The sequence below is a fragment of the Phycodurus eques genome, chromosome 2 (assembly GCF_024500275.1).
Source record: "Phycodurus eques isolate BA_2022a chromosome 2, UOR_Pequ_1.1, whole genome shotgun sequence".
In the NCBI taxonomy this organism is placed as follows: domain Eukaryota; kingdom Metazoa; phylum Chordata; class Actinopteri; order Syngnathiformes; family Syngnathidae; genus Phycodurus; species Phycodurus eques.
Window position 1 is genome coordinate 22,228,385 of NC_084526.1, and position 24,144 is coordinate 22,252,528.

Consider the following 24,144-nt stretch of genomic DNA (forward strand, 5'->3'; position numbering starts at 1 on the left):
ATAGAAGGGTCTTCTTCCCATGTAGTGATTGGTAAGTGCATTGATTTTGTCCATGAGATTGAATTATAAACTTTTGAGGGTTTTTTTTTTTTCCTTTGTGGGACAAGCCTCACGATTTGCTTCACAAACTCCGGCGGCTGAAGGGTGGTCTAAAGTGTTGGGATTCTTTTTTTTATTGCTGTTTTTAATTTATTGTATTGAAGGACGATTCCGCTTCTTATTTGAAATTCTTGGAACAATTCATCTTGTGTCATAAAAATATTGTTTAATAGTTGTTGTAGGTGTGCACACGTGATCTCGCAAAAAGGTAGAAGAAACGCTTCTGGATATGCGCCGATGTTTCCCAAAGGTGTACCGTCTTATAAAATGGTGTTGTTCTAAAATAAATGAAAATAAATAAAAAAAATACTTTGGAACCCACTTTTATACAAATTACATCGCGTAAGACATGCATGTTTTTATTTATGGTCTTTTCCTTTTGTTGAGTCAGTGTGGTTCTTGATTGGCTATATTCTGTTCATATCACAATTCACTGTGTCATGACTTGGGAGAAGTCTGCTTTCCCCCAGAAACATGAAGACCTACCTTTGGTTACAACTGTTGAACACGTTCATTATTTAAGATTGTCGGCCCGACCTGTTTCAGACCCTAAAATCGTGACGAATCCACTTTTAACACACATCAGACCTACGGAAAATGTTTTAGGATAGTCTTATAAAACATAAGATTGTCTGGCGTTTGACATGCTTGGTCTGGAAGGGGCAAAATCGGCACAAGAACAGGCAGATTGTCTTTGGGTGTACTGGGCCTAAGGATGGTAAAACATTGTCTGGAGGAATACTAAAAGTTTTATGATGGTGACAATTTGACCCTACTTCCATTATTTCCTACTGGGGAAAATTTGTTTTGAAATGAGAATATCTTGCTAACTCCCCCTGGTGGCAATCCTAGCCACAACTTTTTTGGAGCCAAGCCCACCATGTGAAACAACTTTCCTTCTCCACCCTCCTTATCTCCACATTCTCCCACCCCTTATTTCTTCCTGTGGCGTAGCAGCCCTGCAACACGTTAGCACAAAAGCCTGGTATCCATTATGTCGCAGACTTGTGTATTGCATCAGGTTCCCGCCCTTTCCCCTACCACAGCTGTTTGTCACCATTTTTTTTTATTTTTATTTTTTTATTAAACTTACCGTAAGGTCAGAGTCTTGCTCAAGGAGGAGGCGTAAGGGAGGGTGGGCGGGGGTAGAGGAAGAACATTGTGTACCAGAGAGGGACGCGCAACCACAAAAACAGCTTGCTGAATGGCTGGTGGGACCACACAGTTTGGAAGGTTCTGATTGTTGGACCGGTGAAGGTCACCTCATGGTCACTGACTGATATGTTCTCATCGAAGGGTGCAGGTTGCAGGTCCATCGCCGGCTTCGTGGGTTCCATTGGCCTGAAAATAAAATGTGTTGCCATATTTTTGTATTAAGGAATTACTTTGTTGTCCTGTTGACATCTGGACTTACTTTTGTTGGTGTCTGTTAATGGTATGGCCTGCCCACATCAAATGGTGTTGGCAAAAAAGCTTCACATCTGTCTAGGGTACTAGGGTACCTGTTTCCAGTTAGGCCTCATTTTGGCCAAATCCTTAGTAGTAGTTTGTCAAAGTACAAGCCCTAGATTTGCCTAAAATTGCTGCGTTAAACAGCGTTGCCTCCTGTTGTGATAGACATCCGCCCTATTATTCTGGTGATTGGTGAAACTTATGTTAGGGCATTTTTGTTTTTCAGATTTTTCTGAGAACCCTCAAAATGTTCAGGAAACTTCGATGCCATGGTGACACAACATGCCAATTTAGGGTCGTCCATGTGTCTAGTTGCACCTGCTTTTGATTGGGACTGATTAATCTGATTAATTCCCAAATAAAAGCCCTAAAATTCACCCCAAAATGGCAGACCTTCTGTTGCATTTCATACATGCAGACTTTTTCATGCGTCCTGTTAAAATCATTCACTGCCAGCCCTCCCAGTTAAAAAGGATATTTGACTTTTATAGCCACCAATGGCAGTGAATGAGTTTTAAGATAAACATGTCCATTCACTTTCATGTAGATCAGTGATACTTGTGTTGAGGGCTATTCATTTATTTATTTTTACTTTTGAAAGTCCTCAAACTGATGTTCCTCTAAGGGGGGGGGGGTCAATAAAAAGCGCAAGCGGGCGTCGGAGGCATGGTGTGCGTCATATCAATCAGCATCACTTAAACAACACATAATTTCCCATGACTTCACTGTGCGGCCTGTTTAAAATGCTGAACCCCCCCACATTGCTAATGCAAGCAGGTGACATCATTTTCACTACAGATTTTTCATCGTAAGTCTCTTTGAACCGATCAACTTGTGCTTCCAAATTGAGGTTGGACGTACTACGCATAGGTTAATTCCTTCTGGATGCTGTAAATCAAGCCTATTGTTCATTATTTGTCCTCACATTGGAACGTGAGGGGACCCCCACTACAGCAGATTGAGCAATTTGTACGCTCAGCGGGGAGGCTTGTTGTTGCTTGTTCACTAAGCAAATGTGTATGTGAGAAACACTGTTGCATGATGCGTCCATTTTTAGCACCATATATTGCAAAATAATACAAATATTTGTTTTTCAGTGCCATTTACTGTACGTCCTTTCATGTTATTTAACATACATAACAGACATATTTTGCTTTTTTCCCTTTGTTACAATTTTCACAATTCTTCTTTTACATGCCTTTGTGAAAAAATCTTCTTCTTTTACATGCCTTTGTGAAAAATACCCCAAGGATCCAGAACTACAGCACATTATTTACAGAACTTTGCTGAAATCATCCTGTTTTGAAGGGGTGGTCTGGTCACATGTAAATGAACCACTGCCCCACCCTAGTGCGGGGTGTGCCAATGCAAGTATTCCTTACTGTGACGACTGGGGGTGGATCGTGGAGCTAATGGGTCGGCTACTTGTTAACCCTAACCCTCACTGGCCCATTAAAAAAAATTAATTGCACACAATGGCTTGCAGTATGCGATCGTGCGATTAGCCGATTTGGCGCAGTTCTGTTGGGCAGCGGTCCCCAATCTCCACGGACCATCCATCCGTCCATCCATTTTCTATACTGCTTATCCTCTCTAGAGTCACAGGCGTGCTGGAGCCTATCCCAGCTATCTTTGGGCGAAAGGCAGAGTACAGCCTGAACTGCTCACCAGCCAATTGCAAGGCACATATAAACAAACAACTATTCGGACTCACATTTACACCTATGGGCAAGTTAGTCGCCAATTAACCTACCATGCATGCTTTTTGGGGATGTGGGAGGAAACCGGAGTACCCAGAGAAAACCCACGCAGGCATGGGGAGAACATGCAAACTCAACACAGGCGAGGCTGGATTTTAACCCGGGTCCTCAGAACTGTGAGGCAGATGTGCTAACCAGTCGTCCACTGTCCCACCACATCACGGACCTGTTTCACGTAAAGACATATTTTGATGGACCGCTGTAGCCGCTGCGCAGCAAGACCAAGCCCACGAAGGCGGCTCTGCGCTCAGCCACTGTCGCCGCCCTACGATTGGCGCCCTTTGCCTGGTACATGCTTGTAAATGAGCTCAACTGAATTGAGAAAGGAACGACTCAGTTAAATAATTCCATTCAGTACGTTCACTCAAAAGTTTTGTAGGCTTTACAGGATCAGGATTTCTGGGGCCGATCACCGATCAGCAAGTTTAAAAAAAAAGATCTCCGATCACAAGATGGAGCAATGTGTCTATTTACATGGCTTGTTCATTTATTGTATATACTTGTGTACTCTATACTGAGTACTGTACTTTCAAAATTATTCTCTAGCATTTTAGACAAAAGTTGACCTCTAGGTGGCATTCAAGGATTGGCCACTGACATAAGTTTAGGTCAAATCAACACTAACATGACAGAAATAATGAGTGCTAACTTACTGTAATAAAATTACTTCAACAAATACTGTTAATGACATGCTTACTCTAACTTTCTCACTTTCTCGGCTGTATGGACGGGTGTTGTCCAGAGTTTGCGTCTGTTTGACTTTCCCTTTGTTTTTTTCCCCCCCCACGTTGCGTTGCTTGAACGCGGCATGCTCCTCCTTGTGTACATTCTTCAGATGCCCGATCAAATTAGTTGTGTTGAAGCATTTAGATCACGTTCCCCACGACGTACTTCAGTTGTGCACAGACTGCAAATAACTTACGTGTTGTTTGTCTGAGACGCCGCAAAATAGTCCCACACCGACGTGTTTTTTCACCGACAAGATTAAAAAATCTAATTGGCCAGCAATGAGTCCTGATCTCAATCCAATTGAAAACATTTGGGGGGGAGCTGAAATCTGTCATTGTAGAAAGGAACCCTACAAATATTCAAGAGCTCGAACAAATTGCAAAGGAAGACAAAATGCCACCTGAGAAGTGCAAAAGGCTTAAAGATGGATACAAGAAACATTTGGAGGCTGTCATCGCTGCCAAAGGGTGTGCAACCAAATATTAAGGAGGGGTGCCAATATGTGCTACATGCTGTTTTCTGTTCTTGTCTTTGAAATTACAATATCTAAGTTGGGGGAAAAAAAACTATTTTCTTTGTTAAATTACTTTGGACGTCCAATTAAAAGATCCTGATGATATAAGTTTGGTACATTTTCAATTTATTTCTGATGATATTATACAGGTTATGCAAAAAATGAAGGGGTGCCAATAATGGTGAGCAGGACTTTGTGTGGACCCCTGATTATAACGCTATGGCACGTAGCATTGACAACCAGTAGGACTCGCTTACGAGCACATTACATTAAATAGGCAGTTTACAAAAGATTTACTTGGTAGTGTAATTTCAAAGGTACTCTATAAACCCACTTATTTGGATATTAGCAATTTAAAAAGTCATATTTACATATGTCCCATTTAATTGTTTTTCTTTTCTGTGTTTCACCATCAGAGTGCCCGGACAAGTGTGGACGACAAGCGTGCACGGTGAGCGGCGACTGCTGCCACGCACAGTGCCTGGGCAGCTGTAGCATGGCAGGCAGCGACACCTCCTGCGCCGCCTGCATGCACTACTACCACCAGGGCCGCTGCGTGGCCGACTGTCCCCCCGGCACCTATAAATTCGAGGGTTGGCGCTGTGTCAGCATTGAGTTGTGCTCCAGAGTCCACCTGCCCGACTTTGACAGCTTCGTCATCCACAAGGGCGAGTGTATGTCCGAGTGCCCCTTCGGGTACACGCGCACCGCCCCCAACAGGTGAGCCTACCACGCTGCATTTAGCTCAGCCTAGCCCACCAAGCACTAACATTTAAGAGGAAAAGTATTCTAATATTTTTTAGAAATGATACTTTTGAAAAATAAGCATGAATTATTATTGTATTATAGTATACATTTTATCTTTTTATTTTAACTCATCTACGGATGACCTGGCACATCGGTCCACTTTCAAGATTAAATGTGTCTGATGTGCACAAAATTTTCCCACCCATACTTACCTGGCGGATGGCATCCATCCATCCATCCATCCATCCATTTTCTGAGCTGCTTATCCTCACGCCCCAGCCATCATCGGGCAGGAGGCGGGTACATCCTGAACTGGTTGCCAGCCAATCGCAGGGCACACATAAATGGCATGGTGCGTGACTGGTTAGGGCGTCTGCCTCACAGTTCTGGGGACCGGGGTTCAAATCCCGGCTCCACCTGTGTGGAGTTTGCATGTTCTCCCCGTGCCTGCGTGGGTTTTCTCCAGGCACTCCGGTTTCCTCCCACATCCCAAAAATATGCATGGTAGGTTAATTGACATCTCTAAATTGCCCGTAGGTGTGACTGTGAGTGCGAATGATTGTTTGTTTGTATGCGATTGGCTGGCGACCAGTTCAGGGTGTACCCCGCCTCCTGCCCGATGATAGCAGGTATAGGCTCCAGCATGCCCATGACTCTAGTGAGGAGAAGCGGCTCAGAAAATGGATGGATGGATGGATGATTTGCAAATCATTGTATTCTGTTATTTATGCTTAACACAACGTCCCAACTTCATTGGAATTGGGGTTGTACAACTTCAGTTGCTGAACAGTCCAGGGTATCAGTACTTGTATTTTGTGCTTCATAATGCGCTACGCATTTTCAATGGGAGACAGGTCTTTACTGCTGGCAGGCCAGTCTAGTACTCATACTCTTTGATTACGAAGCCACACTTTTGTAACACATACAGAATTTGGCTTGAAATTGTCTGGCGGAAAGAAGCAGGGACATCCTAGGATGGCAGCACATGTTGCTCTAAAACCTCTATGTACCTTTCAGCTTTAATGGTGGCTTCAGAGATGTGTAAGTTACCCATGCCATAGGCAATAACACACCCCCATACCATCACAGATTGTGGCTTTTGAACGTTGCGCTGATGACAATCCGGAAGGTCCTTTTCCTCTTTGGTCAAGAGGACATGATGTCCATTATTTCCAAAAACAATTTGAAATGTGGACTTGTCAGACCACAGGACACTTTTCAGGGCTTGAGACAGCGACCAAATTGGTCACAATTGCGACCTTTTTCCCAACTTGTGCAATTAGAAATTGATCTTGTCGCATTTGCGCAAGTGCATGTTTTGGTGGTTGAAAGTCTCCTTTTTTTCCACTGCAATCTTCTCCTCCTGCGCAGGAGGAGGGGGGGGGGAGCGAGACAGAGAGAGCGAGAGTGCTGTGACACCATCTCAATCATTATGAATTCCACTGGAGTTAAAAGCGCCCTGCTGCAATATGATTGGCTCCCTGCTACAACATAGTTGACTGCTTCTTCCAGATAGGACATTCTATTATCACAGCACCGTTGCATAAATGCCCCCAACATATGCGCGTCACAGATGGACCAGTGTGCCATTCTGTCCTGCCAATGGCCACCACGTATGTCAGTATATTGACAATGGCCGGCTACTTATTTATTTTAAATGACAAGTGTGAGCCGTTAACCCATCTGTACTGCTGGTGAGTAAGCTCGCTAGCCCGCACCTACCTTGGAAAGTCCGGTAAGCCGGTAAACTCCTCCTGCCGCAAATCACCTACAGCTTTTCTTTTTTACATGCAACATTATTAATGCTGCTGCATTTGTCTCAGTAATAAAACAAAAAGTTGTTTCCTTGAGTGACATCCTGACTGCCAACCGCAAAGATTGCCTGCCTCCCTATCCATCTATCTATCTGTATATCTATCTATCTATCTGGTTGATACTTTTATATGGTGGTGGTACACTTATATGATTGCATGTCAATCACATGGTTGTGGTAATGCTCAGAATGAAGTTGTTTTCCTTGGGGAAGAGGGTTAGCAGCTCTCACTATAAGAACTGGCTCTTCTGATTCGAACAAATGATCAAATAAAAGTAAATCCTTTGTTTTTGTGTGTTTTTTTATTTATTTATTTAATTGACCTGTTTCGTCTGCTACTGCCTGTTTCGGACAAACGTCTTGTTCACAGTAACATATTTTGCAAATATCATATCTTGAGTCACTGTCAATTGAAACTATGGTATGCCATGGTCATGCTCCTCAAAAAATAGTGCTACCAAATCATGTGCTGGTGCGACAAACGGAAAGTTGCTTGCACCAGGGCTACTAGTGCAAAGATTAGTGTAGAGCCCTGCTTTTCCACTTTTTGTCAGTCCATCCAGATGATCTTATGCCCAGAGAAGCCAGCAATGTTTCTGGGTGTTGTTGATATATTGCTGGTTATATATGACTTTGGCGTTGCATGGTAGAGTTTTAACTTGGATTTGTAGACTAACTGTGTTAACTGACAATGGTTTTCTGAAGTGTTCCTGAGCCCACTTGGCAATGTCCTTTACACAATGATGTCCATTTTTAATGCTGTGCCGCTTGAGGGATCGGTGGTCTCAGGCATTTGTTTTTGGCCTTGCCGCTTACCTGCAGAGAATTCTCCAGGTTCTCTGATCTTTTAATGATATTATGGACTGTAGATAATGAAATCCCTAAATTCCTTGCAATTGTACATCAAGAAACTGTTGGACTATTTGTGCACACAGTTGCTCACAAAGTTGTCATGACACTCATCTCTCTCTCAATTAACCGGTTCACTTGTGGAATGTTCCAAACAGGTGTTTTTTGAGCATTCCTCAACTTTCCCAGCCTTTTGTTGCCCCTGTCCCAGTTTTATGGGAGCATGTTACAGGCATCCAATTCAAAATGAGAGAATATTTGCAAAAAAAACCAACATTCATCAGTTTAAGCATAAATATATAAATGTCTTTGTTGTGTAGTTAATTGAAAATAGGTTGAAAAGAATTTGCAAATTGTGTTCTGTTTTTGTTTTACATAACTTAAGTGGGGTTTGCATTTACCATTGCTTGCTAGGGAACTTCACTCCATTCAGACTTTAACTGCTATTGAGTCAAACAAATCACTGATTTTATAGTGAGACAATTCATTTTAGCCCTGTGTCTGTCCATCTGTCTTGTCTCCAGCATGTCCTGCACCGCTTGTGATGGCCTGTGCGATAAAGTGTGTGAGGAGAAGGTCATTGACTCCATGGACGCTGCACAGTCCCTGAAAGGCTGTACGGTTATCAAAGGCAATTTGCAAATCAACATCCGCAGAGGCCGTGAGTACACCGCGCCGATGTCGGCTTCTTACCGCTAAATGACATGCAGTTAAAGCACGTGGCATGAACAGACACGATAGACAGCATAGAAGGGTGGCTAGCCCATGTGGGCAAGTGCCGCTCGTAAAAGAGAGAATGTGACACTGTGAGACTTCCAAAAACTATGAATGCAGCACAGAGGTGGGAATCAGCCAGATCATAGAAAACGCCATGTGATAAGACCTGTTTAAGATTGTATATAACAGTTTCTCAAATTGTTTTGCCCCAGGACCACTTATCGGGGAGAATTTTTTTCAAGGAGCCCCTTACTACCCTAACGGCAATTTACCATGCTGGTAGCTAACGTGTACTATATGCCGAAGGAATTGTCGTAGGAATATGCCGTAGGAATTAAAAATGTTCACATTTTTTAGGAAAAAAAGTGACAAAGTTGCGACAAGTTCCTTTTTTTTTTTGTTTTTTTTGTTTTTTTTGAGGGGCAGAGGGAACGTAATGTTATGAGAATATTATTATTTTTTTTTTTCAAGAAAAAGTATTACAAGAACAAATGGGTATTATGTCAGAATGAAATATTGTAATATTATGATAAGTCATTTTTCCAAGTTATTTGTAATATGATATTAGAATCAATGTTTAACGTGGGAACAAAGTCGGATTTTAACCAGTAAATTACAAAAACTAATTTAAAGTTGCATCTTTTAGTTTTGCAAAGACACCTTTATTCTCTAAAAAATAGGACTATATTCTCAAATAAAATACACGTTTTATTTAAAAAATAAATAAATAAATAAAACATTTGAGAAACCTGCTGTAGATATGAAGTGTTGACATACAAGGGGGTCCTCGGTTTACGATGCTCTGTTCATATGATGGCGATGTAACACAAATTTGTATGCAAGTGGGAACATACGGCAATGGTGAAAAATAAATCAAAACACATACATTATGTAATGGTCTAATGTAACCTGGCAGAAGGCGGTCACAGTGATGGGGATATTTTGTTATTTTACCGTCATATTTTTGTTTTTTCCTAATGTTTTTGTATTTTTTCATCAAATATTTTTGTTTTCTTCACATATTTTTGAAAATTTTCCTATTTAGTTTTTCAAATGTTTTTGTTACTTGTGTATTTCTTCCATTTTTTTGTATATGTTAGTATTTTAAAATTTTCCTCCACACACGTCTATATGTATATATATATATATATATATATATATATATATATATATATATTTTTTTTTTTTTTTAACCCCGATATTGGTGTAGTTTTCATCAAATATAAAATTGTTTTGTTGTTAATTTAATATTCAGTTTCATTTTATGTCCTTGTTTCGGTCTTTTTTTTTTTTTATTTTCTGATATTTGTGTTTTTCCTATGTTTCTGTATTTATGTTGTTGTCTGTCACTAACGTACGCTAGCACAGTAGTATGAGACAGAGAGCTGAAGCCTATCCCAGCTGACTTTCGGGCGAGAGGTGGAGTACACCCTGATTGGTCACCCATCAATCGCAGGGCACATATAGACGCACACATTCACACCTATGGACATTTTTGAGTCGTCAATTAACCTTAACATGCATGTTTTGTGGAATGTGCGACGAAGCCGGAGAATACCCACACGGGCACGGGGGGAACATGCAAACGCCAGACAGGGAGGCCAAGTGAGAGCAAAACACTTTTTGCAATCCACACTGATGTCACATGGAGTCGAGGCCAAGACTTCGGAAAGTCTGAGGACCGTGTAATTTCCTGGACCTAAAACCATAAATACATAGAAGAAGAAACTCCAATGATAAATGTTAAATGTGACTTTTTTGGGGGGGATATGGTGTCTCAACAGACAACATGGTGGCTGAGCTGGAGAGTTTCACGGGTTTGATCCAGAGGGTGACTGGCTACGTGCGCATAAGACACTCTCACACACTCAGCTCACTGGCCTTCCTACGCAGCCTGCGATACATCGATGGCGAGGAACTCCTGGACGAGTAAGAACACACAAATATACCTATATGTACACAAACATACATACATACAAACTTTGTAATATCTACAAATAAGCTAAGACCGAGTGTTCTACTGTTGCTAATGTCATTACATCATATTTGTATGCTTGTATGACAGTTAAGAATGTTAAAATTAATTAACATGAATGAAAAATGATTACACTTGTAAGACAAGTACAAATTTATTTTTATTTATTAGACTTGTAAGACAGTTCAAAATGTAAAAAGAAGGTGAAGAATCTTCATCAGTTTTGCTTTTTCTTTTTTCTTTTCAATTAACAATGGTTTTACACTTGAATGACTTGTTGGAAATGTTACTTAAAAATGGTCTTAGAACTCTTTCTATAGGAGTTATGATGGAACACATTATTTCCATTCTTTTCCTGGGGGGGGGGGGGGGGGTGCTTAGAACAAATAAATATAAATGAATTGTGTTTCACTGTGTTATATGCTGGCTTTCTATCCTTAATTAGACCCAAACAGTTTAACGTTTTCTCCATAAAGCAGGGGTCACCAAGGTGTAACCCGCGAGCCTGATTTAAAAATACCTCACCAGTGAGGTGCGTCTATTTTGTTTGTTGTTGTTGCTATTCTAAAAAAAATAACAAACTTGTATAGTTCAAAGGACAGTATTGCAGTGCATGAACAAACCATAGCATTCTTGGAGACAGATTAGGAGGCACAATGATGGTTGGGAGATTATTTACTCCCTAATAATTTGAGCAAATTAGTTTTTCCGGAAGTGTGTATCAAATTGGTAGCTCTTCGCAATAATCAGTGCCAAAGAAGTAGCTCTCGGTTTCAAACAGGTTGGCTGCAATAAAGTAACCATGGTGGTGAAATCTAATCAAGAACGGTCCAGGAAAACATCCTCCTAGCCTCATCTTCTTGTTTCTCCTTGAGTTCACATGAATCTTGCTGTCCCAAGGCTCCACATTGCAGTCATTCCTATATGTCTGGGTGGTACCCGGCGTATCATAAAAAGCCACATAGCCCCAGCCCACCCCCCTGGCCTTCTCTCCAGATCTTATTTTCCCTTTGGCTCGCCATGATTAATGGTGACAAAACGGATCGGAATGTGTCTAGTAATGAGCAAGAATGCTGTAAAGCTGCCACATGACTTTGTAGCAAAAACACATTCTCAGAAGGTGTTGCTGTCAAAGTGTGGAAGGCATCTTTGCAGAAACAGCACAACACTTCCTTCCCTCAGACACGTGCGAATATCCGCATTATGTCCATGTGCATTTGGCCGATGGCCTCCGTATACTAATCAAGAGCCAGATTTAAAGGATTGAAGGATCTGATCAAGCATGTGCCGCTCATTACATATGCTCACTAACTCAATCCTGGCTAGAAGTAGCAATAGAGAAAATACTTTTTTTTTTTTTTTTTTTTTGTGCGGGGGTCCAAATACTTTTGAGCACCTGAAAATTGAGGTACCCACCCCACCCTGGTTACTGTGAAAATCCTTTTGAGGCCGTAAAAATGGACATACTCATAAAAGTTTAAATGTTACATTGAAAGATTGCATGTTTCATACACTGTAAATATTGGGTGCGATATAATTTATCATATTTTATTATATCAATGCCCGCAGTTAGCTGGGATAGGCTCCAGCGCGCCTGTGACCCTAGTGAACATAAGCGGTACAGAAAATGGATGGATGGATATTATATCAATGTCAATAAAATTGTACTTCCCACTTTGCACTAACTGTACAAATATTACTATAGCATAATTGGACTATATTACTGACCGGGACATACCATATACCAACAGTGTTAGGAAAGTTCATTAGTTCAAAACTTCAGTTCACCGTTCACTAGTTCACTTCATAGTTCATAATTCAAAATTCATAACTAAGTTCACTGTTCCAAAAATGAACTAGTTCAAAGTTCTTTTCGTTTTTTCAATACTGAATGTTGCTGACACGTTATTACCCTCAAAGTACTGTCATTTCATGTCCCCATTGTTCCCACCCAATCAGTCTACACTAATAGCCAGCTGCAGCTTTCTGTGCTTGAATGGTCTTGTTAAAATGAGGAATTAAAACAAAAAACAGGACTTTTGCCCTTTATATGCAAACCAAAACATGCAACATAGTATGAGTAGGAATGATGGTGAAAGGACATTGATAACTTTGCATTCCGAGAAGCTCTGGCTGACGACATTAACAAAATATTTTATCTTATCTATTCTTATATTATAAAACAAAATCAATTCTATATTATGACAGTGTGATCTTACAGTGTTTTAACTAAAGCGTTCTGATATTATTTTTCCGAATAAACAACATATTCATTCCCATTTACAGAGTGTACCTGAACGCTACTTTGTGCATCTAAACATCAATGGAAGCTGCACTGCTTTGGTTGCCAAAAATTGCCCTTATCCCCCTAGGTGTGAAGGCTCGTGTATAGTTTGTTCAGACGGGTTTTGTCCTGAAAGCCCCAAAACACAACCTGGCACTCTTTAAGGAAAATGAACGTTACAATGATCGAAATGTCGCTCGCTACTTTTATTTATCAATTATTGCTTATTTATCAACTATTTCGTGCGCAAGACTATGATTTCGAATTCCGCGTTGGGCGCTGTTTGCACCAACCTAATTTAAGCGGTCGTGACGTTTAAGTCTAGTTCACCAAACGACACAAAAAAGTCACATGCCTCACACAACGTCTTCTATTGGGCTTCCCGGGGATAGGTATGAACAGGAAATAAGCCAGCCCGGCTGATCATCGTGCCTAAATGGCCACTATTTTGGGAAGGTCGTCATTACCGTCAAGACAACGGCGCGCTACTTACATTTAGACGAACAAAAACAACAGCTTTCATATATTGTAGTATTTGTCTGACAGTCTCTGCCCTAACGTGGATATTTCAGCTCACTTATAACTTGAGAAAACACTGTGCAGTAAATTGCAAATGTTTTTTTGTTGTTGTTGTTTTTTTATTGTTTGCGCTCTTTACTCAGTACTTGAGTAATTCTTTCACTGTGTACTTTTTACTCTTACTCAAGTAATTGTTTGGAGGACTACTTTTTACTGTCACATTATTGTCAAGTAACACGACTCTTACATGATTCCAATATTTGGCTACTCTACCCACCTCTGGAGCGGACATCCTCTATTGCTACTCTTACGTTTAAGTAACATTTTTGCTCATCAGATCAGCCCGTGTTGTATTTGTTGCAGTTAAGTTAAGCACTTCATTTGAACACGTAATACTTTCTATTTACTTGCACTTATTTTGTAATTCACAGCCCTACTTTTATTTAGTAAATGAGAAAACACACAGTTGTGCTCATATATTTCATTACCCAGGCAGAATTTGTAAGATGGGTAAAATTCTTTAAAGAAAACATGAAGGGCTAGGCGAAACACATTTTATTTCAATGGGATTCAAATTAAACTGTCAAGCATTTCAGAAAAGCATTATCATTAAACAAAACATAACCATGATGAAATTAATGATAGTTGTTATTTAGCCATCCGTCGTATTTAAAAAAAAAAAAAAAAAAAAAAAAAAAAAAAAAAACATTTCACAAATTCTGCCTGGGTACGTAAACTTGTGAGCACAACTGTACAAATATGCAGGCATATGTACCCCTGTCATATTGAAATGAAAGTGTAGGCTACACCTTTTTCATAACCTCTAGGTGGTGGTGGCATACTAGAATGAAAGTGTACACCCTTTTCATAACCTCTAGGTGACGGTGGCATATTGGAATGAAAGTATACAGCTTTTTTTATAACCTCTAGATGGCGGCATACATTTTATAAAATGTGAAGGATTCTTTTTCGTTTTCCCCTATACCTATATATAATGCGCACTATTGACTTTTGACAATTTTGTTGGGGGGGGGGGGGGGGACATTATACACAAGAAATTACTCAGTATAAAATGACTGCCCAAATACTCTTGGGCACCTGAAAATTGAGGTACCTGAAATGAAATGGTTGTCTAATTACTTTGGAGCTGGAGATATCCTGCATTCATGGCTGACCTCAATACTTGAAAATGGAGATAAAATGCAATTGAATGATGATGACTCCTTCCTCGTTTCCCCCTTAAGCATGTACGCCTTCTCAGCGTTCGACAACCAGCAGCTGCAGTACCTGTGGGACTGGAAGCAACACAACCTCACCATCAGAAGCGGGAAGCTGTTCTTCCGGGCCAACCCCAAGCTCTGCGTGTCGGAGATCCAGAAGATGTGGGAGCAGACGGGCATTCCAGGGCGCTTCGACGAAAGTGACTTTCGCAACAACGGCGACCGAGCCAGCTGTACGGTCCAAAGCTGTCAAAATATTTCCTCTTTTCATGAGGATTGTTGTAGTTTAGTATGGCACATTTTCCACTGCACGGTGCTCAGCTTACGTTATTTTACCAATGTCACAAACTGGTAATACCACAATTTCTAGTCCTTGCTTAGTGAGCGATAAACCAGGATAGAATTCTGACAGTTTTACCATTTCAAATTTTAGGTATCGTTACGTCTGTATTTAGTGTTTGTGCGAGTAGTAGAAAACAGGTACGTCAGACACATGTTACAATGCAAAGAAACATGGTGCAAGGAGGCCCAGGTGACAGTAATGTTTTTTCATTGTATTTTCATTCAATATTAGTATATTTTTCCAAATGTATTTTTTTTGTAATTTTATTTTAGACCTTTCACCAAACTTTTTAAAAAGGTCTATTTTTTTGTTTATATTTTGCTATTTTCTTCTAACATTTTTTCATCTAAAATGTCTGTATTGTAATATTTATATATTTTTCTGCAAATATTTCCTTTTATATTTTTTGCAAATATCTTCATATTTTTGTTATGTTTTTTTCCTAAAGTTTCTAGATTTATTTGTCTAATATAAGTGCATTTTTAGCTGTTTCTATCTTGCATACCGGTAGATTTGTATTTTTTTAAGGTGTATTTTTTGTAATTTTTTTACTTGCTTTATTATTTTTAACATCCGGATAATCCTCAACAACAGATGGATTCAAAGTGGTGTGTTTCATGCAGTTTCCCGCTGTACTCTTTTGAAATGGAAGCAGAGTACAGCTAAACTGAGCTGCAGACGTGTCTGTGCAGTGGAAAAACCACATCATCAAGAACCTTGAGAACCTCATAATGTTTAAGGTAAATGCAAGAACCCTTTTTGAGGCAAGAACCGTCTTTTACCCCCTCAGGCGAAAGCACCATCCTGCAGTTCAAGTCCAACACCACTAGCAGCACCAGGATCAAGCTGACCTGGCAGCGCTACCGCCCCCGAGACTACAGAGACCTCATCAGCTTTATCGTTTACTACAAAGAGGCGTATGTTTCTATTTGCCATCTCCTCCCTTCTGATCTTAGCTGTTCTTCATACATATCAATCAGTGCAGTGCACACATTATTGAAGAATTCGTCTCCCTTCCTGTAGGCCGTACCAGAACATCACCGAGTTCGAGGGGCAGGACGGCTGTGGCTCCAACAGCTGGAACATGGTGGATGTGGAGCTTCACCAGGATAAGGACACAGATCCTGGCGTTCTGCTGTCTGGCCTGAAGCCTTGGACGCAGTACGCTGTCTTTGTCAAGGCCATCACGCTCATGGTAGACGACAAGCAGGTTCCCAGTGCCAAAAGCAAGGTGGTGTACATCCGAACCAGTCCCTCAGGTAAACCAAAGCAGTAGTGGCAACCAGGTCATAATTGCTTCTGAAAATATTGTAGTGGTACTCTGCATCAGAAAATTGAGGTACCTGGCATTAAATGGCTGGACTAAATACTTTTGAGCACCCAAAAATTGTAATTTTGAATTAAAATGGCTCTGCAAATACTTTAGAGCACCTGAAATTGAAATTAACTGGAGAGCACCTGAAATTGAAATTAACTGGCATAAAAAGGGTGTCCAAATACTTATAAGCCTCTGAAAATGGAGGCATCCGGCAAAGAAATGTTGCACACATAATTTTCTGCGTGTAAAATTGATGTATTCTGCATAAATTAGATGCATAGATGAATAATTTTGATCCCCTGAAAATTGAGATATTGGGCCTCATTCACTTATAAATGTGTATAAATTAACCTGATGGACATACAATGCTGTCTGACCACTTATGAGCCCTTTAAAATGTAGGTACAGTGCTCCCCCAAAATCCGTGGGTAATGGACAACTGTCCCCAAAAGTTTTAACTGCATTTTGATGCCTCAAGATGTCGCCAAAGTGCTACTTTTGTCTACAATGGGTCTATGGCTTGAAATAAAGCACCTCCCCTTAGTTCAAAAGGGCTCTACACTAACTTTTGCACAAGTAGCACTGGTGCGACCAACTGATAAAGTTGGTTTTATCAGTTGGTCGGACCAGGACATGATTTGGTTGCACCCTATTTTGAGGAGGTATAGCATGACTGTGGCATACAATAGTTTCATATGAAGTAAACATTGACAGTGGCTCAAGATACGATATTTAAATATTTTACTGTGAGCAAGAAGTTCACAACAAGCACTGGCAGACAAAACATCCATCCATCCATCCATCCATCCATTTTCTGAGCCGCTTCTCCTCACTCGGGTCGCGGGCGCACTGGAGCCTATCCCTGCGATCATCGGACAGGAGGCAGGGTACACCCTGAACTGGTTGCCAGCCAATAGCAGGGCACATGCAAACAAACAACCATTCGCACTCACATTCACACCTATGGGCAATTTAGAGTTGTCAATTAACCTACCATGCATGTTTTTGGGATGTGGGAGGAGACCGGAGTGCCTGGAGAAAACCCACGCAGGCACGGGGAGAACATGCAAACTCCACACGGGGGACCTTGTATTGAACACCAGAACTCAGAACTGTGAGGCAGATGTTCTAACCAGTCGTCCACCGTGCCGCGGCAGACAAAACAGATTAATTAAATTAAAACAAAGGGTTTACTTTTATTTGATCATTTGTTTGACTCAGATGGGCCAGTTTTATACTGAAGGCTCCTTACCCTCTTCTCCTGGGAAAACGACTTCATTTTTAGCATTACCACAACCATGATTGGCATACATTTAAAAACGACTGTGTAAGTGTACCACCACTATATAAAAGAATTACCAGTATTTATGATTATTCACACTATTTTGCTAATTATTTATTAGTAAAACAAACCAATTTACCTATTTAAATTAATAGTCCCGAACAGAACATGGCTAATTCATTACTACTGCTATTATTGCACGTTATTTTAATGATAGCTTGTTCTCCTATACAATCATCTTTAAAGGAGTCTGTGTTTTTAAACTTTGCACATATCTTCTTATTTCTATGCTATAAACAGGGTTTAGATAAATAGAGAGAGCGAAAGTTGTCTTTGTTAGCTTTACTAGCTTCATAACAAAGTTATTAAAACATTCGCACGAGTCTGTTTTTGTTATAATAAATGAAAGGAAAACGAGACAAATTAAGCAGGCAATCTTTACAGTTAGCGGGATAGCCCCCCCCCCCCCTCTCTCTCTCTCTCTCTCTCTCACTGACTCACTCACTCACTCACACACACACACACACACACACACACACACACACACTCTCTCACACCCACTTATCCAAAGTGGGAATAAAACCAAGAGTTGTTTTCCCCGAGTGACGTCATTGTGTTGTTGTATGATGAGGCTTCTCCCGATTAGTTTGTATGAATTTTTCTGGAAATTGCCAGACAAAATAGTTGGCCAACCTCCACAGGACAGGGATGAAGGTATCACAATCCACTGTTTGAAGAAGACTTCGAGAGAAGAAATATAGAGGCCATACCACAAGATGCAACCAACTCATCAGCAAAAAGAATCGCAAGGCCAGATTGGATTTTGCAAAGAAGTACAGAGATAGCCACAAACGTTTTGGAACAAAGTTTTCTGGACTGTTGAGACCAAGATTAACCTCTACCAAAGTGATGGAAAGGCCAAAGTATGGAGAAAGAAAGGATCTGCTTATGATCCAAAACACACAAGCCCATCTGTGAAGCATGGTGGAGGTAATGTCATGCTTGGGCTTGCATGGGTGCTTCTGGAACGGGCTCGCTTGTCTTTATTGATGATGTAACTCATGATGGTAGCAACAGAATGACTTCTGAAGTCTACAAAACCATTTTCTCTGGCAGTTTACAGAAAAATGCATCCAAACTAATTGGGAGAAGCTTCATCATGCAATAAGACAATGTCCCAAAACACACTGCCAACACAACAAAGGACTTCATCAGGGAGAAAAAAAGTGGAAGGTATTAGACTGGCCAAGTCAATAACCGGACCTTAACCAATTAGAGCATGCATTTTTCCTCCTGAAGAGGAAACTGAATGGAGAAACTGAAAGAGACTGCAGTAAAGGCCTGGAAAAGCATTTTAAATGAAGAATGCAACAGTCTGAAGTCAATGGGTCGCAGGCTTGATGTAGTTATAGCAAGTAAGGATTATGCCACCAAATATTAAATGTTATTCACTTTAATAATTTATGTTCCAATATGTTGTTATGTTATCACATCTTTATGTAAATACCATGAAATGAAAGCTGGAATTCTGAACTTTTGTCGCATTCAGCTTTTGATCTGAAACCCAAATGTCTTCGGTACACAACAAAATCAAAGGAATTGACCTTGCCGTTCCAGTACTTTTGGAAGGGGTTGCATCTTTGAGCTGTAAATCAGTATGAAATGGCTGTCTAAATACATTAGAGTACTAGAAAGAACCAGTGTTACCCGTTTGGTCTCTGCAGCGCCCTCCATGCCTCAGGATGTGCGTGCCTACTCCAACTCCTCCACCCAGCTGGTGGTGCGCTGGCTTCCCCCAGTGTCCCCAAACGGCAATCAAACGTACTACCTGGTGCGCTGGCAGCAGCAGGCTGAAGACCGAGAACTGTATCAGCACAACTACTGCTCCAAAGGTATACACACATGCTCACACCTTTTAACTTTAATTTATTAAAAATGCTAAACCCTAGTCCCTCAAGTAGTTTTTCAGTGGAACCGTGGTTTTCATATGCCCTGAGTTTTGTATGATGTGGTTTTTCACCCATTTGTTTTAGAAAAACTATTTTCTTAATCTAAATGTTGTCTCGGTTTTAGTTAGTGTTGTGTTTTACAACAATACTTAACTATGTTTATAATTTATAATGTAACTGTGGATGAAATGGTGAAACTTGCAGTCATTGTTAACAAAATGCGCGCGAGTGATGAACGTCAGCTGCGGCTTGTATTTCCCCCTCTTTTTATTCTCACTCACATCCTCTATAGCAATTTGCTCCTTCCTAGATTGCTACTCGATCTCTCTCTAGCTTTATAGTTTAATAAAAGTGATTAAGTACAATATAGTGTATATGTACAGTCTATACAGGATGGCTGTTCAGGGCGTCACACGACGTTATGAATGATTGTCCACCCAAAGAAGGTCGCCGAGGTATCGGCAAGGACCAGTCAGAGCAACGTTGTTTTCTATGTTTAAATAGAGATGATCAGCAATCCAATCAGAGCAACTCTCAACTGCCAAGCATAAAAGCCCAACTAGATTAGCTTGATAAAAGGGTATCCTTGCAATTTCCAACCCAAATTATCTTGCAAATCTAAGAAAATGAAATTTAAAAAATGAGGGCATGGGACCTTTAAAAAAACGTGACTTGGGCTTTATTTCTCAGAATCGATGTGTATTTATCCAAAGCATTTTGTAAGTTGTGTACAAAGGATTCAACCAACCGCTAGCTGTATTCCACAATGCAAACGTTTATTAACAACTCAAAGCAATAAGCTCTTCACCACCAAAGCAACATCTGCGTAACACATCCTATCAAAAGTTAGGCCTTCAAAATAAAAGCATGCAGTATAACAAGTTTCATCTCATTTTCTTGGGCCACATGGTTGCTTATTTAACAGGGAAGTAAACTCGATATGACAAAGCTTTATTGTACTTTAAATGTGCATATCTTCTTTGTCTGATTCTATTTACTTAAATCTACAAAGTATTCATTCTAAAAAAATGGGGTCACCATTTATGTCTTTACGCTCTCACAAGTGTGCGAATTTGCAAAAATGTGACGTGTATCATTCATTCGTGCCGGATTTATCAACTTACAAAACCAGACATAGTTTGTAAATATTCAGCTACGACAAGCTACACATCGGTCAGATCCGCTTATCGAGCCAGCTGAATGACAGACGCGTGACTCGGCTGCCATGCAACAACTGTTCTCATCGTTCAGCATTGTTCAAGCTGGTATCCCACATTATATTGACATCATATACATCAACACAACACCATCCCAGAATAGTGTTCAGTCGCTAATATAATCCGCTAAAGAATGTGTTTTGACGAGTGCTGGCACATACAATGTATTCTTGCAAAACAAACAAAAAAGTGAGAAATTTTGATTTAGTTCCCCTTTAACAGTTGCACTCAATAAACAAGCACAAAATAGTTTGTGAGAGTGAGAGTGTGACTGCTAAAGAAGCCACCAAATGGCCAAATAAAGTGTAGTAAAACTGTTATTATTCTGGCGAGCTTTTACTTTCAACGCCTGACAGGATGTCATGCCAATGTTGCCCCAACTTGCCAGTGCTGCTGAGTAGACCGGGAAGCTTATTACCTTAAGTTGTTAATAAAAGCTTGCATTGTGGAATATGCCTTGCTGTCTGTTGAACCCTTTTTACACAGTGCTATTATTGCCAGCCATTTGAGAAAGAAGGTGAGAACCATGATAGAATTCAAGAAAGAACTTAGAAAATGCCTCCCCTCTGTCTCCTCCTCGCTGTATGACTACAGTATATGTATACACCATCAAGTCTTAAAAAAGGTAAGTGATGTTAAATGTTAATTTAACCAATTCATTGGTCATTACCGTAATTTCTCGTGTATAATGCGCACCCATGTATAATACGCACCCCCAAAGTTGACCCTTCAACCTATGTATAATGTATTTCTACAATGCATGATTTTGCTTTCTACCTATATGATCAAAACATGAAGTATTATCTGTATTTTGTTAGGTTTTTTCAAAGAATTATTCTGAAGTTAAGCACTTTATTTGAACACATAATACTTTATTGTTATTTACTTGCTCTTACTTTGAAATACATAGCCCTACTTTTATTTATTAAAGGAGAAAACACATAGTTGTGCTCATATATTTGATTACCGAGGCAGAAGTTGTACAATTCTTTAAAGAAAACATGAGGAACCAGGCAAAACGCATTTAATTTTATTTTAATGAGATTCAAATTAAACTGTCAAGCATTATTATTCAATAAATCATAACCATAAAGAAATTAATGATGGCTGTTGTTTAGTCATCAGTCATATTTAAAAATAAATAAATAAATAACTAAATAAATTCACAAATTCAGTCACATGTACCCTTGTCAGATTGGAATGAAAGCGTTGGCTACAATTTTTTCACAACCTCTAGGTGGCGGTGGCACATTGGAATGAAAGTGTATAGCTTTTTCATAACCTCTAGATGGAGCCATACATTTATAGAATGTGAACGTCTTTTCCATTTTTTCCTATACCTATAATGTGCAGTATTGACTTTTGAAAATGTTTTTTTGGGGGGGGTGTTGATGCGCACTATACACGAAAAAATATTTATTTCACACTTTTTGTTTGTAAAGCTACTTATCTCTAAATGTATTTTTGTTCATATTTTAGGTTGTCCGCAAAAGATTAATGGGGTAATATTGCTTTGGATTTTGTACAATTTGGTTAATCACCAAAATCGAACCTAGAAAGGCGGTACTTGTATATGTAACCAATTACCGGTGTTATTAGTGGTAGTAGTCTTAGTTGTCAGGGGCATTGCACCCATGGGCGATGTGTGTGTGTCGCAACCCCCACTTTTTTTTTGACATCAATACGTTTCATACTTCCCCACCACACCAGCTGCAATTTTTTTATTTTTTATTTTTACATTTTTTAATATATTTTTTTTTTAAATAGAGCTGCAGCCCATATAGTTATTGTAATTTTTAGTATGTGCCTTAGAATTCTAAAAAATGGATGGAGGGAAAGACTTTTTGACACTTCTGATGTAGTGGCAACAACCCTCATCAACAGAGTTGAAGATCCCTGTAAGGATGGCAGCGATCGGGGTGGGGGACCAGGAGGATGACACCAAGCCTACAAAGTCGGACCCCGATGGCTCCGACAAGGGCCCCTGCTGCCCCTGCCCCAAATCGGTGGAGGACCTGGAGGCGGAGGCCGCGGACGCCTCCTACCGGAAAGTCTTTGAGAACTTTCTCCACAACTCCATCTTTACACCCAGGTGAGTTTTTTTTGTCATTTAAATGCCTTATTTAAACAAATAAATTAATATCTCTGGCATATGTCGAACAATAACATAACATGCATGTGATATAACATACATGGGAGCTGTAACATATAATAAAGCAGTGATTCTTGACCTTGTTGGAGGTACTGAACCCCGCAAGTTTCAAACACGCATTCATGGAACCCTTTTCTAATTAGAAAACAAAAATTAGAATTGTTTTTTTGTTTTTTTTTGTAAAAGAAACGTTTTGAGGGTGGGGGGTCATTCGCGCCAACCTAGCAACACACTCTGCATTGTTGTGCACTTACCAGTGTGCATTAGCCACCTGCATGAACAACGGTGGAAGGAGCTCCAAAGATAATAAAATTTGGATTCAAGGATTATGTTGTTGATGAATTCTGCTAAAAGAGGAGGACAAGCTGCAAGGTTGGCAACTCGCGCATTAAAGACACAACACTGACATCAAACTTCATCGGTCATTACAAAACTTTCAACAATTCCGTTTTTTTCTGTCAATATGGGGTGCTGTGTGTACATCAATGAGGAAAAAAATTAACTTAAATGATTTTAACAAATGGCTGCAATATAACAAAGGGTGAAAAATTTAAGGGGGTCTTAATACTTTCCGTACTCACTGTATAGCTTTTTACAATGGGAAAACATTGTTTTTGATTTTGCAGGAAAATCTGCCTTAAGTTTCTTGGTCAAAGTTGACTCACCACAAAAATGACTGCTGCTGTTTTGGTGATTCTATTTACAAAAATGCTCACTAGTTGTCCTCCTCCCCCCGAAGCGGAAAAGCACTGAAAACAACTGTGACTCACTGGAGAAAACACACATACACACACACACAGAGAGTTGTGTGAGATCAACACAGATCCAACCCGAACAACAAACCACATTGCATCTGACAGAAAGACCTGTGATGCTTTAATTAAAAACAACCAACTTCCTTTTCCCCCTGTAGCTCAACCTTTCCAAAACGTTTTAACCCAGTCACCCTCTTCCACATACCAACAGAAATGGCGCATCCCCTCTTGATCATACACACACTACAAGTGAACATACAAAAAACATGTTCAATCATGCAAACATACTCAAAATGTGACAAAATTAAGAAAAAACAAAACTGGGAGCAGGGATTAACTGGCACCCCCTTGTGAGAAATTTGGGTGGTGCGCCTAATGTAAATATATAAATTGATGGAATTCTTATGAGTCCGTAACTGAGCTATTACAGCTCAACTTCGCACATCTGGT

General features: G+C 40.1%; 1 protein-coding gene across 1 annotated transcript in view; it reads left to right on the top strand.

The window, feature by feature from the left end:
• igf1rb (insulin-like growth factor 1b receptor) overlaps positions 1-24,144 on the top strand; it is a 100,368-nt gene that overhangs the window by 52,869 nt on the left and 23,355 nt on the right. Inside the window, exons 3-10 of the mRNA XM_061669828.1 lie at positions 4,971-5,274; positions 8,488-8,624; positions 10,465-10,609; positions 14,703-14,911; positions 15,812-15,938; positions 16,045-16,280; positions 19,346-19,513; positions 22,672-22,879. Of these exons, the coding sequence (XP_061525812.1) occupies positions 4,971-5,274; positions 8,488-8,624; positions 10,465-10,609; positions 14,703-14,911; positions 15,812-15,938; positions 16,045-16,280; positions 19,346-19,513; positions 22,672-22,879 (1,534 nt within the window). The remainder of the gene's footprint in view (positions 1-4,970; positions 5,275-8,487; positions 8,625-10,464; positions 10,610-14,702; positions 14,912-15,811; positions 15,939-16,044; positions 16,281-19,345; positions 19,514-22,671; positions 22,880-24,144) is intronic.